At 39.4% G+C, this 17125-nt stretch overlaps 1 protein-coding gene across 1 annotated transcript in view; it reads left to right on the plus strand.

The window, feature by feature from the left end:
- VAMP4 (vesicle associated membrane protein 4) overlaps window positions 1-7961 on the plus strand; it is a 30184-nt gene extending 22223 nt beyond the window's left edge. Inside the window, exons 5-7 of the mRNA XM_023510816.1 lie at window positions 209-288; window positions 4809-4860; window positions 6581-7961. Of these exons, the coding sequence (XP_023366584.1) occupies window positions 209-288; window positions 4809-4860; window positions 6581-6609 (161 nt within the window). The 3' untranslated portion in view covers window positions 6610-7961. The remainder of the gene's footprint in view (window positions 1-208; window positions 289-4808; window positions 4861-6580) is intronic.
- Window positions 7962-17125: the final 9164 nt, after the last annotated feature.

A 17125-nucleotide genomic window follows, 5' to 3' on the forward strand; every position in this document is an offset into this window, starting at 1 on the left:
TGTTGTTTGGCGGGTCCGGGCTGGGGATTCGAACCCGCCACCTTAGGTGTACGTGGCTGGCGCCTTAGCCAGTTGAGCTATAGGCGCCGAGCCTAAAAGGGAATAAATTTGTAGAAGCAGAAATTAATATTTTCTTGTCTTTGTGTGACTAGATAAAAGAATCCTGTTATGTCGTTTAATCCTTCTCTCCATCCTCTATGTGATATAGAAAGCTTATCGGATAATGCAACTGCTTTTAGCAACAGATCCAAACAACTTCGAAGGCAAATGTGGTGGCGTGGTTGCAAAGTAAGTAAATCAGAAGATTCTGGATTGTTTAGTTGGCCCCTTAAGTGGTATTCAGACAGATAAGGAAAAAGAGCTCTGTAGTATAACCTCTATGAAGACAGGAACTACAGCTGTTTTCTATCTTCTGAACCTGAGATATGGTAGAAACTCAGTAATTATTTATTGAGTTAATTGAGATACTATGTAGGAATAACTAAAGGAATCAAAAATGCCTAAAAGAATATTTTCTTTTTTTTCATTGTTTTTTTTTATTAGATCATAACTGTGTACATTACTGCATTTATGGGGTACAATGTGTTGATTTTTCATAGATTTCTTCATAAAAGTAATCCACAGTTTGTTAATAACTACCTCTAGACTTACTATCTTGTGACAGTTATACATTTTTCTTATAATTTATGATTAGTACTTTTTTAGAACAATTTCTATAACATTATACAGATTTTTTTAAAAACTAAAGTAAGGGCTAGAAAAAAATAGGGCTTTCTATTAGAAGAGGAAAATATAAGAGCAGCTTATATATCAGAATTTGTTATGGCAAACAGAGTTTTAAAAAGAAAACCACTTATTCTGCATTATTCCAGAGAAATAAGAAATAATTTTTTTTTTTTTTTTTTAGAGATAGAGTCTCACTTTATCGCCCTAGGTAGAGTACGGTGGCATCACAGCTCACAGCAACTGCCAACTCAAGGGCTTAGGCAATTCTCTTGCCTCAGCCTCCTGAGTAGCTGTGACTACAGGTGCCCACCACAATGCCCAGCTATTTTTTGTTGCGCCAGGGCTGGATTTGAACCCGCCACCCTGGGTATATGGGACCGGTGTCCTACCCACTGAGCCACAGGCGCTGCCCCAGAAATAAATTTTTTAACAAGGAAAAAAATGAGAATCACTATAGACTTTTAACATATTACTGCAAAGTATTTTATAGAAATGAATTTACCACTTAAATCTTGTGTGGATACTAATCATTAAACAGGAAACTTTTCTTTTAAGATTTTGTAGTGAATTTCATATCATATAAATAGATGTTTTTCTCCTGGTTCTATGTATAATTTTTGACATTGTTAAAAATCTTAGATATAAAGTCATTGTTTTATGTCTCTCATTTTCAAGCTTGGCAATAACTTTCTAAACTTGATTTGCCATATGCTAATAACTTAGACTTGCCTTGGATTTATTTATTTATGTTTGCCTACTTATTGAACCTCTAACTTTTAGAAATAGAACTGAGGAAAGAAACATGTTTTCTATTCTAAATTCTTTATTCTTTTTTTTTTTTTTTTTTTTTTTTTTGAGACAGAGCCTCAAGCTGTCCCCCTGGGTAGAGTGCCATGGCATTACAGCTCACAGCAACCTCCAACTCTTGGGCTCAAGCGAGTCTCCTGCCTCAGCCTCCCAAGTAGCTGGGACTACAGGCACCCGCCACGACACCCGGCTATTTTTTTGCTTGCAGCCGTCATTGTTGTTTGGCGGGTCCGGGCTGGGGATTCGAACCCGCCACCTTAGGTGTACGTGGCTGGCGCCTTAGTCGGTTGAGCTATAGGCGCTGAGCCTAAATTCTTTATTCTTAAAGGATAAATTTCTGTTTCCATAGAAGTTTTCTATTCTGTAGACTAGTTTGGAAAAATAAAATGTCCCAGGCCCCTTCCTCTCCTTTCTCCCTGCCACACACATGACTGATTCTTGTAGCCACAAAAATGTGGTCATAATGTACGTTTTGCCTCACCTTTTTAAACATATCTAAAGTTTTTCATTTGGTACTTAATGGGATTGGGAGCAGAGTAGTATGCTTTTAAGGGAGAAAAGTTCACTGAATTATATTTTTAAATGATCTCTCTATATTGAGGACTTTTGGGGACCACTAATGGCATTGAGCATGTCATGAAAACTATTGTGCAGGCTCAGCGCCTGTGGCTCAAGTGCCTAAGGCGCCGGCCACATACACCTAAGGCGGCAGGTTCAAATCCAGCCAAATAAGAATGACAGCTGCAACCAAAAAATAGGCGTTGTGGCGGGCCCCTGTGGTCCCAGCTACTTGGGAGGCTGAGGCAGGAGACTCACTTGAGCCCAGGTGTTGGAGGTTGCTGTGAGCTGCAATGCCACCGCACTCTACCCAGGGGGACAGCTTGAGGCTCTATCTCAAAAAAAAAAAAAAAAACTATTGTGCTATAACTTAACAAAGATCATTTCCAGTAGCAAGTATTTTTCATTTGTTATTGTTTTCTAATGCCTAGCTTTCCTCATTCACACTGTGCCCAGTTAGTACTTCATTGTGCTACTTTTTCTGGGGCTTCCTCTCCATGCCCACTATTTGTAGATTGACTTCTACAGTGATGATTTTAGAATGGTTTTAAGGAAAAGAATATAGGGTCAGAAAACAGATAAGGGGTTGCTAGTGGCTAAGGATGATAGAGTGGGGTTGGAGATTGGCTGCAACAGGGCACAAGGGAACTTTGGGATAATGGTGGAAGTGTCTCATATTTGATTTGTGTGATTAAAGTGCATCAAAAGCACTTTAGGCTCGGCGCCTGTAGCTCAAGCAGCTAGGGCACCAGCCACATACACCACGGCTGGCATGTTCAAATCTAGCCCAGGCTGCCAAACAACAATGACAACTACAACCAAAAAAAAAAATAGCTGGGCGTGTGGCAGGCACCTGTAGTCCCAGCTATGTGGGAGGCTAAAGCAAGAGAATCGCTTAAGCCCAAGAGTGTGGGGTTGCTGTGAGCTGTGACAACATGGCATTCTACCCAGAGTGACAGCTTGAGACTCTGTCTCAAAAAAAAAAAAGCACTTTAAAAGTACATATTTTATTATATGTAAAGTGTACTTCAATAAACCTAGCTTTAAAAATAAATAAGTAAGTAAAATTTTCCAAGGGACAGTGAGAGAGTATTGCTAACACCTCTTTTACATATCTAGGGAACTCTGACACTCTTCATAAATCAATTTTTGTCCATGTCATTTGGAAGAGGAGAGCTTTGGACGTGCATAAATACAGTACTGCCATTTGGAGTTAGAAGCATTTCCCATACAGTGTTAGAAACCAAAGGGAGAAAACTCTATTCCATTGAGGTGTTTTTAGATTGATATTGATAGTTCCATTTAAATCTTCCAAAGTTGAGCCTGTACAAATTAATGGACATTTTCAATAAAGTTGGGAAAACTACTGTAAAATTCCAAATTGCTTTCTAAATGTTTCAAATTAATAAAAAGGATTAAAGTCCTTTATAGTATAATGTAGACCCAGACATCTACTGAAAATATAGCTCTTATCTCCATCCGTTCTGAGTCTATTTATATACTTTGGTTATCTTAATTATTAATTTTAATAGGCACTGGCTTCCAGATTGCAAAGTTTCCATATATTCTCCAGGTCATTTTGTTATTGCCATGAATGTAATGCCCTAAAATGTCACCTCTTATTCTATTTTAAAATCATTTCATTAACTACTTCTGGTTATTTGTGAAAATGTTTGATGAAGACAAGGTTTTGTTTTAATTCTTCAAGAAAATTAAATTGTCTCAGTACCTATAACTCAAGCTGCTAAGGCACCAGCCAAATACACCAGAGCCGGCGGGTTTGAATCCATCCCAGACCTGCCAAACAACAATGACAACTACAACTAAAACATAGCCGGGCATTGTGGCGGGCGCCTGTGGTCCCATCTACTTGGGAGGCTGAGGCAAGAGAATCACTTAAGCCCAGGAGTTGGAGGTTGCTGCAAGCTGTGATGCCATGGCACTCTACCCAGGGCAACAGCTTGAGGCCCTGTCTCAAAAAAAAGAAAGAAAGAAAGTTAAATCAATGTATAATTTGTGAATTTAAGGTAAATGATGAGGGTGATAATTTTATATAGAAAGTTAGCATGAGCTTAAAATATTAAGCAGGTGACCAAGAACTGATCTTAAGGTTTCTCCTCTCAGCTGTTAAACTAACACACAGAATTCATTTAGACAAGTTACTTGTTAAATGAGGTTATTCATAAAAAATCTAAAATACATTCCTCAAAATAGAGATTAAAAAGAAAGAAGAAAGTGAGAGGAGGAAAAAAACTAATAGAATTTTCATATAGTTGGAGAATAAGTGCTGTAGCTATGCTACCTTAGGTTATATATTGAACTGTTTGGATTGGCTACCTATGTTATTTATCATAACCTGACACTTGAGTGAGTTGCTAAAATGTCATATATTTTTCCTGGTCCCAAATTAGAAATAAGCATGAGAAATAAGACAAAAATGTACAGGCCTATGATTGTTACAGTTTACTGTCCAGTACAGCCTTGGACAGTAAAATCCAAACAAGCAAAAACCCTCAAATTTGGGGAATTCTGATTATTTACAAAAGAATGCAAAAATAGCCAGCAAGTACATGTGAAAAGAAATTTGAAAACCTTTCAAGGAATATGCCTATTTATTGAGATGATTTAGTACAATGTGGTAAATAGCATAACAGGTAGTTGACTTCATTAACATGTCAAGTACTAATGTTTTTCGTATGCCGTTTTTTGTGTTGTAGATAAAAGCCATCATGGCTTTGGTTGCAGGTATCCTTTTGCTAGTGATTATCAGTAAGTATTTACTGGATTATGACTTCTTGGGGGTATCTCTTGTTTGGGTGTTCATTTTTAATTCCCTTTTTAATTTATTTTCAGTTGGCCTAGTATTTATAATGTCAGTATTAAATAATTTTTTTCTTTTCACCACTATACTAACAAGAATGAAATATTTTTTTACCTGAGTCAGGATCTCTTAACCTAAAATCTCCAGATCTCTGAAAATTCTCTTAAGTTGTATGTAAAATTTTATGTGAATATACAGAAATACATCTTTACAGGAACGAGTCTATATCTTTTTTGCAGATTCACACTCAGGCCCAAAACATTCATCTTCTATTTAGTATTAACTTTCGGGTATAGAAGTTTGCATCTTGTAATATTGTTTTGGGAGAATAAGTCCATATAGGTTATAGTTTTTTGTTTGGTTGGTTTTTTATTCTGTATTTGAGCTTGATTTTAGTCATTAAAGCCTAACTCCTTCCCTTCTTTTTTCCTTAGTGTTCTTTGTAACATCAGATCATTTTTAATATCTGCTTTTCTTCAAGGCCTCTTTACCTGTGTTTACAGAGATTTTATGAAGATTTGGAAAGTGACTAAAAATAACCATTTGAAAAATTCTATTATGCTATTCTCTTTTTAAACAGAAAAAGGTTTTGTTACAAAGAAATCTAGTCAATCCTCATTGTTCATAGATTCTGCCTTTGCAGATTCATTTACAGCTAAAATTTCTTTGTGACTCCTAAATCAGTACCATGGTGTTTTCCGTCATTCACAGACATGTTCAGAGCAGCAGAAAATTGGAGTCTTCCCAACTACCACATTCCCAGCTGAGATCAAACAAGGCCGTCTTTGCCTTTTTATTTCAACTCTTACAACTTAAATGTATTCTTTTCGTAGAATATTTAATGTCATGTTTTTTGCATTTTTGTGGGTTTTTGGCCATTTCACGGTGTAAAGTGCCCTCAAACAGTGCTGAAATGCTCTGTAGTGTTGCCTAATGCAAAAAGGCTGTGCTGCGCCTTGACAGAAAAATAACATGAATTAGGCAAGACTTGTTTCAGCATAAGTTATAATGCTATTGGCCTTGAGTTCAATGTTACAGAATCAGCAATATTATTAAATGTCTTTAACAGAAACACATAAAACAACAACGTGTATGGATTAGTTGACAAAAATGTACTAGCCAGAGGCTCACAGGAATTTAACCCTGTATGTTCCCTAGATGCAAGTTGCTCAGTATTTTTTGGTTTATGGTTTGTAGTGACTTTGAATCATACGTGTGGTGGACAATTTGGGAAATGTGAAATAGCATAAGGAAGAAAATTGAATTCAGTTATAATCTTACCACACGGAGATCCTGCTATTACTATATTATACTGTGTATATACTTCTAGTCTTTTCCTATTAACATATAAAGATGTTTTTAAGATATTATATATACTTTTTAATAAACATATTGTGACTATTTTCCTATTAAATTTTTAAACAATATTTTAACAGCTCTATGATACAGTTATACCATAATTTTTAGAATCAAGATGCTAGACATTTAGGATGTTTTATGATATTTATTGTTCCTTCTTTCCATTTGTTACCTGTCATCGCATGTAAAAGTTCAGTTCTTGCTTGACTCATTTCTCTAAAAGTGAACACAGCTACATTTAAAAATATTGCTTCTAACATACTATATGAATTTAATTTTGATAAATCTTTTCATGTTTTTTTCTTACAGTTCTTATAGTTGTGAAATATCATACTTGATTTGATGACAGAGATCTTCATTAAACAAGATCTGGGACAATAATAATAAAAGATTGCTGCATAATTTAAGTGAAACCTATGTATATAACTTTCAAAACTTCATTTTCAAGAAACTAAGAGGCAAGTATCACTTCAAATTGGAACATTGAGAATGTCCAATTATCTTCTTCTAACAAAATTTTCTTTTAATAATTATGTTTAAGGTGAAGATAACCAACCTCTATTTTGCCATATTCCAAGGATCTAATTTGAAACTAGATACTTGCCTGTCATAATTTGTGTATATAGCTAATGAACACTAATGACAATATTTCATACTAGTATTTTAATGGCATAAGGACTTGGTATTACTGCATTAAGGTTCAGGCGAGGCTGGGGTCAGGAAAGCTATGAAGGTACCAAGTCATTATGCTGAAAGAGATGCGTAACTATTCTGTCAGTATTTGCAAAAATATTCTTTTTGTATTACAGTTGCTTTGCAAGCAATTCCTACATGTTCGTGGGTATAACAAAAGTACTAACTGTTGTAAATGATGCTGCCTTCAGCTATAACTGAAAACATTCCAGTAAATCTGTTTTTGGCTGTATAAGGAAATGTGTAGTAATTTTTTGTCATTTGGATTATGGAAATGGGAAATTTAAACAGTGTGAAAAGACAATATGGTACCATAAAACTGGAGATAATAAAATTATTGAAGAATGTTATTGGAGTGCTTGAAAATGACCAATATTTAGCTACCAGTTATGACCCAGTCTGTTTTCAGTTAAATTCCACTAAGAAGGGACCAGTCAGTCCTGATGTGAATAAATGAAACCTATAGGGAACTTATTCTTCAGTTTTATTTTCATTAATACTTCAACCATGCCTTTTACCAAAAGTGCTCAAAGTAGCAAAATCATCTGCTTTGAATTTTCTGTGGTTGTATTCTCTGGTCATTTGGGGGGACGTGCTTGTTGTACAACCAAGTGTCAGATCAGTAATGAGTAGTGAAACATCAGGAGCCTCGTAATGTGCACACGGGCCACTCAGCCAGTGACCGAGTGCTCGAGAGTCACCGTTATCTCAGCCTGTTTTACACTGGGAAAGGTGGTAACTTTAGGAAGTGCCAATCTCCTTGTGTTGTTTAAGCAAGTCAAAATAAAAATACATTGTCACTAGTGTGTAAGGGGAGGAGAAATTAAAATTGGTGAGTCCGTAGAAACTTCCGCTCATGGACATCTTGAGACTATGAGTGTGTGTGTGTATAACTCCCTGAATTAGAAATAGGGTTAATAGGAATTAGCAATATTTAACGGGGGAAAATGATTCTGTAAAGGTTTCATTGCTTTGGTCATTTTTTTTGTTGTTGTTTGTTTGTTTTTGTTTTTGGCCAGGGCTGGGTTTGAACCTGCTACCTCCGGCATATGGAGCCGGCACCCTACCCTTTTGAGCCACAGGTGCCGCCCCTACTTTGGTCATTTTAATGTAAAATAAAGGAAACATAGAATCTGAGGGATTTTTTTAGAGTCTCACTTTGTTGCCCTCGGTAGAGTGCTGTGGTATCACAGCTCACAGCAACCTCCAGTTCTTGGGCTTAGGTGATTCTCTTGCCTCAGCCTCCCAAGTAGCTGGGACTACAGGCACCTGCCACAATGCCTGGCTAAGAATCTGGGGTTTTTTTGTTTTTACTTTTTAAAATTCTGGGTGACACCTGTGGCTCAGTGAGTTGTGCACCAGCCCGTTATACCGAGGGTGGCAGGTTCAAACCCACTCTGGCCAAATTGCAACAAAAAAATAGCTGGGCATTGTGGTGGGTGCCTATAGTCCCAGCTACTTGGGAGGCTGAGGCAAGAGAATCGCCTAAGCCCAGGAGTTGGAGGTTGCTGTGAGCTATGTGACGCCATGGCACTCTACCGAGGGCAATAAAATGAGACTCTGTCTCTACAAAAATAAAAATTAAAAATTAAAAAAATTAAATTCTATAGTATTAGTACTAGGAGGCAAAACGTTCTATTCAGAATGGAAAGACATTTGAAGGGAGAAAAGAGATTAGATGATATTCAAGACACCTGCAAGTTACGAAGATCTGCATATAATTGCTAAATTTTGTAGTTTGCTTAGAACATTAAAAAGGAGATAAAGATCTTACATATTATGGAACATTGTCTCTGGTCTCTCTACTCTTTGTAGATAAATAACTTCTATTTACATGAAACAAATTAATGTAAATAAAATCTGTAAATTGCTATGAAATCCCTTGACAAAATAGGATGCCCAGGAACATGATCATTTTTAGAATTTCAGTAGCTAATAGTTCTGGAACGGAAATGTTTTAACTGAATGGACAGAATAAATCTTAAAACATGTGATATGTGCCCTTTATTTGGATTGGAACTAGACTCATAAGTAGTTCATTTTTCTATTAGTTGGTATAGAAATCTGGTTTCTCCCTAAATCTATCAGTTGATGAAGATTATTTTTTTAAAAGAATCCACATTTCCAGTGTTTCTTTTAATAAAGTATGCCACTTTTAAAGACATGAATATAAAAAAAAATTATTTTTAAAATTTTCATCATAAAAATAAAGGAAATATTTATGATACTATTGTATATATGTATTTGTCTTTGTATATAAATACATTGCTGCTGAGGATACTCTTGCTGTGTCACTCTTGGAGCTTTTAACAGTGGTGGCCGGGTACACAGTTAGTTTATCCTTTCATCTTCCTTAGTCTTAATTAATCCTGGGACCCTTATAGTGGCTGGCATGTTTCTGACTTTATGGTGGTAAGCTGGAGACATGAGCCTTAAGATGAAAAACAGAAGAAAAATATATTGTTCAACCTGATGCCAGACCTGCCGTCATTCCCTTCCTTAATCACTCTTTTTTTCATTCAGCTCAGATCATCCTGCACTTGAAAAATGAAGTTTTATCACCATCAAAACTATCATTATTTAACAACAATGAAGATCAACAGAAAAATTCAAGTAGCTTTGTAAATACTAACTGATACTCAGTGAAATTAGGTCTCCATTTTTATGCCTGAATATATACCCTTGTGATTTATGTTTCATTGCAGAAGCCTATTGCTTGTGGCAATTTTGTGATTATAAGACTGATTAGTTGCTTCCTGTTTTTAATTATAACTCAGTCAGTAATACCTGTGGTCTTTTGGCTTCTCTGACTTGACAGAGGTCACTGGAAATTGCTCTCAGATTTCTTGATTAAAGGAAAGTGTAATATTGAAGATAGAGTATTAACCTAAAATAGAGGAAGGATAATTAATACACATCAGACATAGAAATACCTTGTTAGCTTTCCTATAGATTACCTATTATTATAGTCTTCCTGTGTATTCCAGTACTCTGAGTTAGAAAATTATAATTTCAGCATTTTTTTAAATTTGCCATTTTATTATTTATTTTTGGGGTGGGGCTGGGTTTGAACCCACTATCTCCTATATATGGGGCCAGTGCCCTACTCCTTTGAGCCACAGGCACTGCCCTAACTTCAGCATTTTTGATAGCAGAAATTGGCATCTTTCATTTCTGTGTACCATATGTATACCCAAATGGTGAAGTCTCTGGCTCAATGCCTGTAGCTCAAGCAGCTAAGGTGCCGGCTGCATACACCAGAGCTGGCGGGTTCAAATCCAGCCTGGAACCGCCAAACAACAATGACAACTATAACCAGAAAATAGCCGGGCATTGTGGCGGGCGCCTATAGTCCCAGCTACTTGGGAGGCTGAGGCAAGAGAATCGCTTAAGCCCAGGAGCTGGAGGTTGCTGTGAGCTGTGATGCCACAGCACTCTACTCAGGGTGACAGCTTGAAGCTCTGTCTCAAAAAAAAAAAAAAAGTGAAATCTTTCATTGGCAGCACTCTTCAACATGCTTGATGCCCTGCCAGCACTGCTGCCCACACTGACTCTGTATTTACATGTGCAGATACACTGTGATTTTAAAAATGAAAGAAATTGTTTCTCCACGTTGAGAATGAATGCTGCTGGATGTGTCCGTAAGCGTACTAAGTCAGAGTATCAGTAAATCAAGAACCACTGGCTCTATTAATCTAATTTTGTGTTTTCACATGGAAATGTGATGAGTCCATTTTTTTTCTGTGAGTAAAGAGAGCATGAGTCAATCTGAAATAATTTATACATTTGTTTTAGAGTGCACCATACTACTTGTGTCTGTGCAGGAAATTGCCACAGAGCAATTTTCCAACAGTGATTATAAAACTGATTAGTTGCTTCTTGTTCCAGCCACTGTTGTTTTTTTCATGTTGTAGACAAATGACACCATCCTTAGACCAGTGGTTCTCAACCTTCCTAATGTCGTGACCCTTTGATACAGTTCCTTTGGGTTGTGACCCACAGGTTGAGAACCGCTGCCTTAGACTGATGTTGGGTTTGGACCTTTTTTTATATGTTTGATGTTTGTGTTACCTGATTTTTTTTTTCTGGGAATCAAGAATAAGGAGTGGAACACAAACTCTTTTATTCTGGCTCTTGTTTTATTCTAAGAAGCTACTTGGAACAAGTTATTAGGAATTAAAAGAAAAGCATGACCGGCCCAATTGTGGAGGATGCATGTAAGCTTGTGGAAGCAAGGACTGCAGTGTGTTTGTGTCTCCCCAGCACAGTGTGTTGTACCTGGCAGGTATGAGCTAAATGTGTGCTGAATGAACGTGCCTAGAAAGTCACAAAGACCCCAGTGTGCTAGTGATAAGTGAGCCCCCTGGACAGATGACTGACTTGAGAGCAGGGTCTTTTGCCCTTGCCTGGAGATGAGAGTGCTCCCTTCCAGTAGCTGGATATGGAGAACATCTGGTTTCACGGGATTCCACTAGGCTCTTCACATTCTCAGTGCATGACGTGCTCCTGTAATCAAGTCATATGTTAAATACCTTAAGGCTACAAAGCAAATCATGTAAGTCAGTGATTTTAGTGCAATATCAGAAATCAAGCTCTAAGAAAATTCAAGCACTTATTTTATGTCTTGGGTGTATGTTCTTATTTGAAATTCCACACTCCTTTATTGAACCATTTTAATAAGTGCCTTTGATGTCTCAGATGTACGGTGGGAACTGAGCAAATGTAAATGTCATGTGCCCTGTTCTCAAGCCTCTCACTTCTTCGTAGCCATTTTTACCAGTATTGCCAAGTGTAGTGCTCTGTGTTAATATCAGATATGTATTTGTAGCCCCTCCATAGTGAATGGCAAATAAACTATTTCATAGAAAATGAAGATTAAGCACTTTGGCTTATTGAATACGTGTTACCTGTTGCCTTAACCTCAAAGCATAACTTACTTAACAAAAATATTTGAATAATCACCCCTAATTTATTCTCTCCCAGTTTCCTAATAAAGTACATGGAGGAAAAATTTTAAAAAGAAAAGGTATTCTGTCACCAAAATCTGTGCCTGATACACAACCTGTTGATTAAATCTGGGAGGAATTTCTCAGTGCAAAATCCTGACAGAAAAAAATCGTGATGGTATACTCACGCCTTACCTCAGCAATGTCTACTGGAAAGGGAGGAAGGTGGACAGCTTTCTGGTGAACTTACATGTCCCCATCAGAAAATCTGGCATCTGTCCCTTGGCTTCAAGGTGCAGCGTTTAGAGACAATCAGAGTAGAGTTTGTTCTCTCCAGCCTTCCTCCACCCACACACTACACTTTGCCTTCTCAGTACTACAAGGAGGTGCAGGAGATGGATGATAGCAGGGGCACACTGTACCCTGAGACAGTCAGTACAAAGAAATTGCTATAGCGGGAACGGAGATGGGACATGCCCTGGTAAATGCATTCTGAGAGTGACAGCGTTTACTGTAAGCCAACCAGGAGGAAAGTCAGACCCTACCTGAGTCCAGCAGAGCCTCGCTCATTGCATGCCCATGACAGGCTAAAAATGGCTGCTTTCCAGCTGCAGACACACGTGTGAGAAGGGATGTCGACGAGTAGCTGAATGTACAACTGAGCAGGGCCAGTGGCAGTGCACCTGCCATATTTATTAATAGGGCCAGATCTCACGGGGGGGGGGTCTAAAAATATGCATATGGGGCTTATAAAACCAAGGGAAAGATAACGTCCTTCTGGATCATTCCCAGCTGTATACAAACTTACTGTTGCTGTTGTTTATTCCTTCTTAACTGTCTGTTTCCCCTCTTCTCCAGCCAGCTTCCACCTGGTATCTTTGTCCCTCTTTATGGCGGTATCCTTAAAAGATTTGGCTGTACACTGTGGGAGGCCAAGGCGGGTGGATTTCTTAAGCTCACAAGTTTTAGACCAGCCCGAGCAAGAGCAAAACCCCGTCTCTATACTGAAAATAGAAAAACTGAGGCAAGATGATTGCTTGAGCCCAAGAGTTGGAGGTTTTTGTGAGCCATGCACACAATGGTAGAGACCTGTTGCACTCTACCCAACATGACAGTTAAGACTGTCTCAAAAAAGATTTGGTTATAATGGCTGTCTCCAGTTTTTTTGTTTGTTTGTTTGTTTTTCTTGTTCATTCTCTTAAAAAATGTCAATCAAGACTGGTCTCACACCTGTACTTCTAGTACTCTGGAAGGCTGAAGGTGGATTGCCTGAGTTCACTGGTTCAAGACCAGCCCAAGCCAGAGCAAGACTCCTTCTCTAAAAGTAGCCCGGCATTGTGGCGGGCACCTGTAGGCCCACCTACTTGGGAGGCTGAGGCAAAAGGATCACTTGAGCCCAGGAGTTTGAGATTGCTGTGACCTCTGCTGCCATGGCACTCTACCGAGAGTGATGAGATGAAACGCTCAAAACAAAAAAAAACAACAAAAAAACTTCAGTCAAGTTTTGCCTGCATGCACCATCAAACTTACTGTTGTGAAGGTCACCAATGATCTCTGCATTGCCAAATCCATGGTTCATTCTCAGCCTTTATCTTTGCACAACGGCAGCATCTGATGTGAACTCAGCCTGAACCCACTAAACAACAACAACCACTGCAACCAAAAATGCTGGGCATTGTGGCGGGCGCCTGTAGTCCCAGCTACTTGGGAGGCTGAGGCAGGAGAATCACTTAAACCCAAGAGTTGGAGGTTGCTGTGAACTGTGACACCATGGCACTCTACCAAGGGCAACATAGTGAGACTCTGTCTCAAGAAAAAAAAGATGAGTTACCTCCAAGGGGGCAAAAATGAGACCCGTCTCCAACTCTGCCACCAAATTACAGAACAGTAGAACAGCATCTATAGAGTTTTGGGAGGATCCACCTGTGGCTCAAGAATTGCATACCCAACCTGTTGTCACTTACATATAAAAACCACACAAACATGAGGGCAGCACCTGTGGCTTAAGGAGTAGGGAGCCGTAGGAGGTAACTCATCTTTCTGGGCTTAATGGTTATAGGATCCATCTCACGGGGGTGGTGGGTTCAAACCTAGTCCTGGCCAAAACTGCAAAAAAACAAACAAAAAATAAAAACCACAAACATGATATTCTTTAAAAATATATGAAGGTTCAGAAAATACAGCATCTCTTCTTGAAAAATAATTACTGGAAAACTTACATAGTACAGCCAGCTAAGAGAGAAATCAAAATTGAGAATAAAAAGAAAAACAGATCCTTTTATTCTTCCACTTAAAAACCTTTGTTGTGGGTGGTGCCTGTGGCTCAAAGGGGTAGGGCACCAGCCCCATATGCCAGAGGTGGTGGGTTCAAACCCAGCCTCAGGCAAAAACTGCAAAAAAAAAAAAAAAAAAACCTTTGTTGTACTTTTAGTAAAGACTAAAATTTCTCCCTTCCTTGCTCCCATCAGTTCTGCAGGGGTGGCATACTGTATTAGTTGATAGCACACTCAAAATAATTCAAGGAGAGCTTAATGAAAGTGTGGGTAGGGCTTTCAGAAACTACAAGGGACAGTAAGGCCCCTGCACGTGAAGGGACGCGGGAAGGACAGAGTCCTGTGGAGAGGACCAACTGGACTTTTGCTCAAAGGATGTAGCCAGCCTAAGGTGATCCTACAGGAAGGGAGCCAGGGGAATAAATTTCCCTGTCCACTTCCTTTTTTCCATGTGATCTGGTGCTAAGACCCTTTCCTTGATCACAGCTGGCAACCAGAGGGCAAGAAATCACTCCATGGTGAGTATAAGTTTAGTAAGTTAGAGTATAGTGGGAGTATTCTCATAAAGCTTGGTGTTTCCACTTCTACTAAGACAGTCTTGTGTTAACTTTTCCTTTCTTTTTCATACCAGACCTGTCTCTAGCCCATCACCTCTTAGCTGCGTACATTTTTGCCATTTCTTAACCTTACATTTCTGTTCAAAACTGATGAATAGTCTGGTTGGTAACTCCATGTTCGATGCTACTTTATATCCTCGTCCAAACCTGGCATAAAGCAGATGTTTGACGGTTGTTGCAGTGATTATTTTACTCCACACTCACAAAATAAATACCGTGAGGTGGTACTTCTGCTCACCATTCAGTCGTGGATTCATATTCAGTTTTGTGTTCAGTCACAAATAGTTACTGAGTATCTACCCTACGCCAGACACTGCCTCCCCTTTCAGGCCTCTTTCTCGTTTCTCCTCTCACCTTTCTCCTCAAAGCTGAGGGGTGGTGATGTTACCATCAATGTCAAGGGCGGAGAAATGACTACCCTATTTCCACCATACTCCCATTAAAATCTCTTGTTATATTTACCAGTCATTTACCTGCAAGCTCAATAAAATATATTTCCTTACTAAACTATATTTTAGCTAATAAATTTCCTTAAAAACTTAGTAATTAGCTAAAAGCATTAAAAGCACTAACCTGAGGCAGAGTGATACTCAAAATCTTTTACAGCTGAGGCCACGTAGCAAGCAATTGGGAGAACCGCAACCAGGGCTCGGAGCAGGAGCACTCAGAGGCTTAGAGCAGCAACTATTTACCAAAGAGAAGGAAGGAGTTCACTAACTTCAAACCAGCAGGGCACACTCCTGGGGCCACCCAAGGGGACCTCTTGCTCTCTTGGATAGTGCAAAACCAATGGCATATCACTGCTGTTAGGATATCTGAATGGTCACAGTCTCGGTGCAGCTGCCAGATCCCGAGTGGAATGCCATCCACAGCCACCCGGTGCACTCTGGTTCCCGTTAGCAGGACAAGCAACAGCAGGGTGCTACTGACAGGCCTAAGGAACCGAAGCGGGGTGGGAGTGGGGGCCTAGAGCAGTGGTTCTCAACCTTGCTAATGCCGCGACCCTTTAATACGGTCCCTCATGTTGTGGTGACCCCCAACCATAAAATTACTTTCATTGCTACTTCATAACTGTAATTTTGCTACTGTTGTGAATCGTAATGTAAATATCTGATATGCAGGATGTATTAGGTGACCCCTGTGAAAGGGTCATTCGGCCCCCAAAGTGGTCGCGACCCACAGGTTGAAAACCGCTGACCTAGAGGAAATGAGACAAGAAAGACAAGAATGACGAGGAAGAAATATGCCATCGGTCCTCTCTCAGCAACGCTGCAGTTTGCCTGCGTTCGGTTTTAAGTGTACAAGTTCATGAAGAACAACTGTGTGTGGCAGACAGCGCCCTGGTCCTGTGGGAAGAAAGACCTGTGCTCACATGTCAGAGTAACTTGAGGGATCCTGGACAGCGGGTTATCTTTTTTTTTCTTCTGAGACAGAGTCTCACTTTGTCACCTTCAGTAGAGAGCTATGGCATCACAGCTCACAGCAACCTATAGCTCTTGGGCTTAGACGATTCTCTTGCCTCAGCCTCCCAAGTAGCTGGGACTACAGGTGTCCGCCACAATGCCCGACTATTTTTTGGTTGCATTTTGGCCAGGGCCAGGTTCAAACCCACCACCCTCAGTATATGGGGCCGGGGCCCTACTCACTGAGCCACAGGTGCTGCCCCAGCCATTTATCTTAATCTCTCATCCTCCCTTTACCATGTAGGGCAATACTTGGTTGCTAGTATTCACTGCAGGGCATTTAATAAGAGCACACATAATTAGCATTTACTGAGTGCCTCACATACATGAAATATTTATTGAATCTGTATGCAGAACGGGTGTGGATTTCAGTAAATCGAAATGCAACAAGAAGGAGTTTAAGCTTTACCAACTTAGTGAATAATACAACATCTGCCTTCTTTAAATCTGTCCTGGAAATGGATGCTGCTTGTCTGATGGGTGTGTATTTTTCACAAAGCCAAGTCAATATCCATTGGTACCAGAAAATGACCTTTGTGTAAGGCAGTTAAGCCTTAGAGATAATTGTAACAAGAAAAACCAATATTTTGATTCAAAAACCAAAGAGTCAGAGTCTTTTACCTCCACTTGACGGTTCTACTCTTCTCTGCCTCCTTCCGGCTCACAAACTCTGACCTAGTGCCAAGGGAGAATCAGTCAGTTGATGCTACACGTTTCCAAGCGTGGAAAGTGTGATGCGCGTATGTGCCCCGTCCTCATCACCTTCTCACTCACCATCTCATTCCCCCGCCGCCTTTCCCTCCCCCCTCTCTCCCTTTGCCCTTTGTATGACCTTTGGCGCCATCATTGTCATCACTAACAT

The sequence above is a fragment of the Otolemur garnettii genome, unplaced genomic scaffold (assembly GCF_000181295.1).
Source record: "Otolemur garnettii isolate 467f Iridium unplaced genomic scaffold, OtoGar3 scaffold00016, whole genome shotgun sequence".
NCBI classification, from domain to species: domain Eukaryota; kingdom Metazoa; phylum Chordata; class Mammalia; order Primates; family Galagidae; genus Otolemur; species Otolemur garnettii.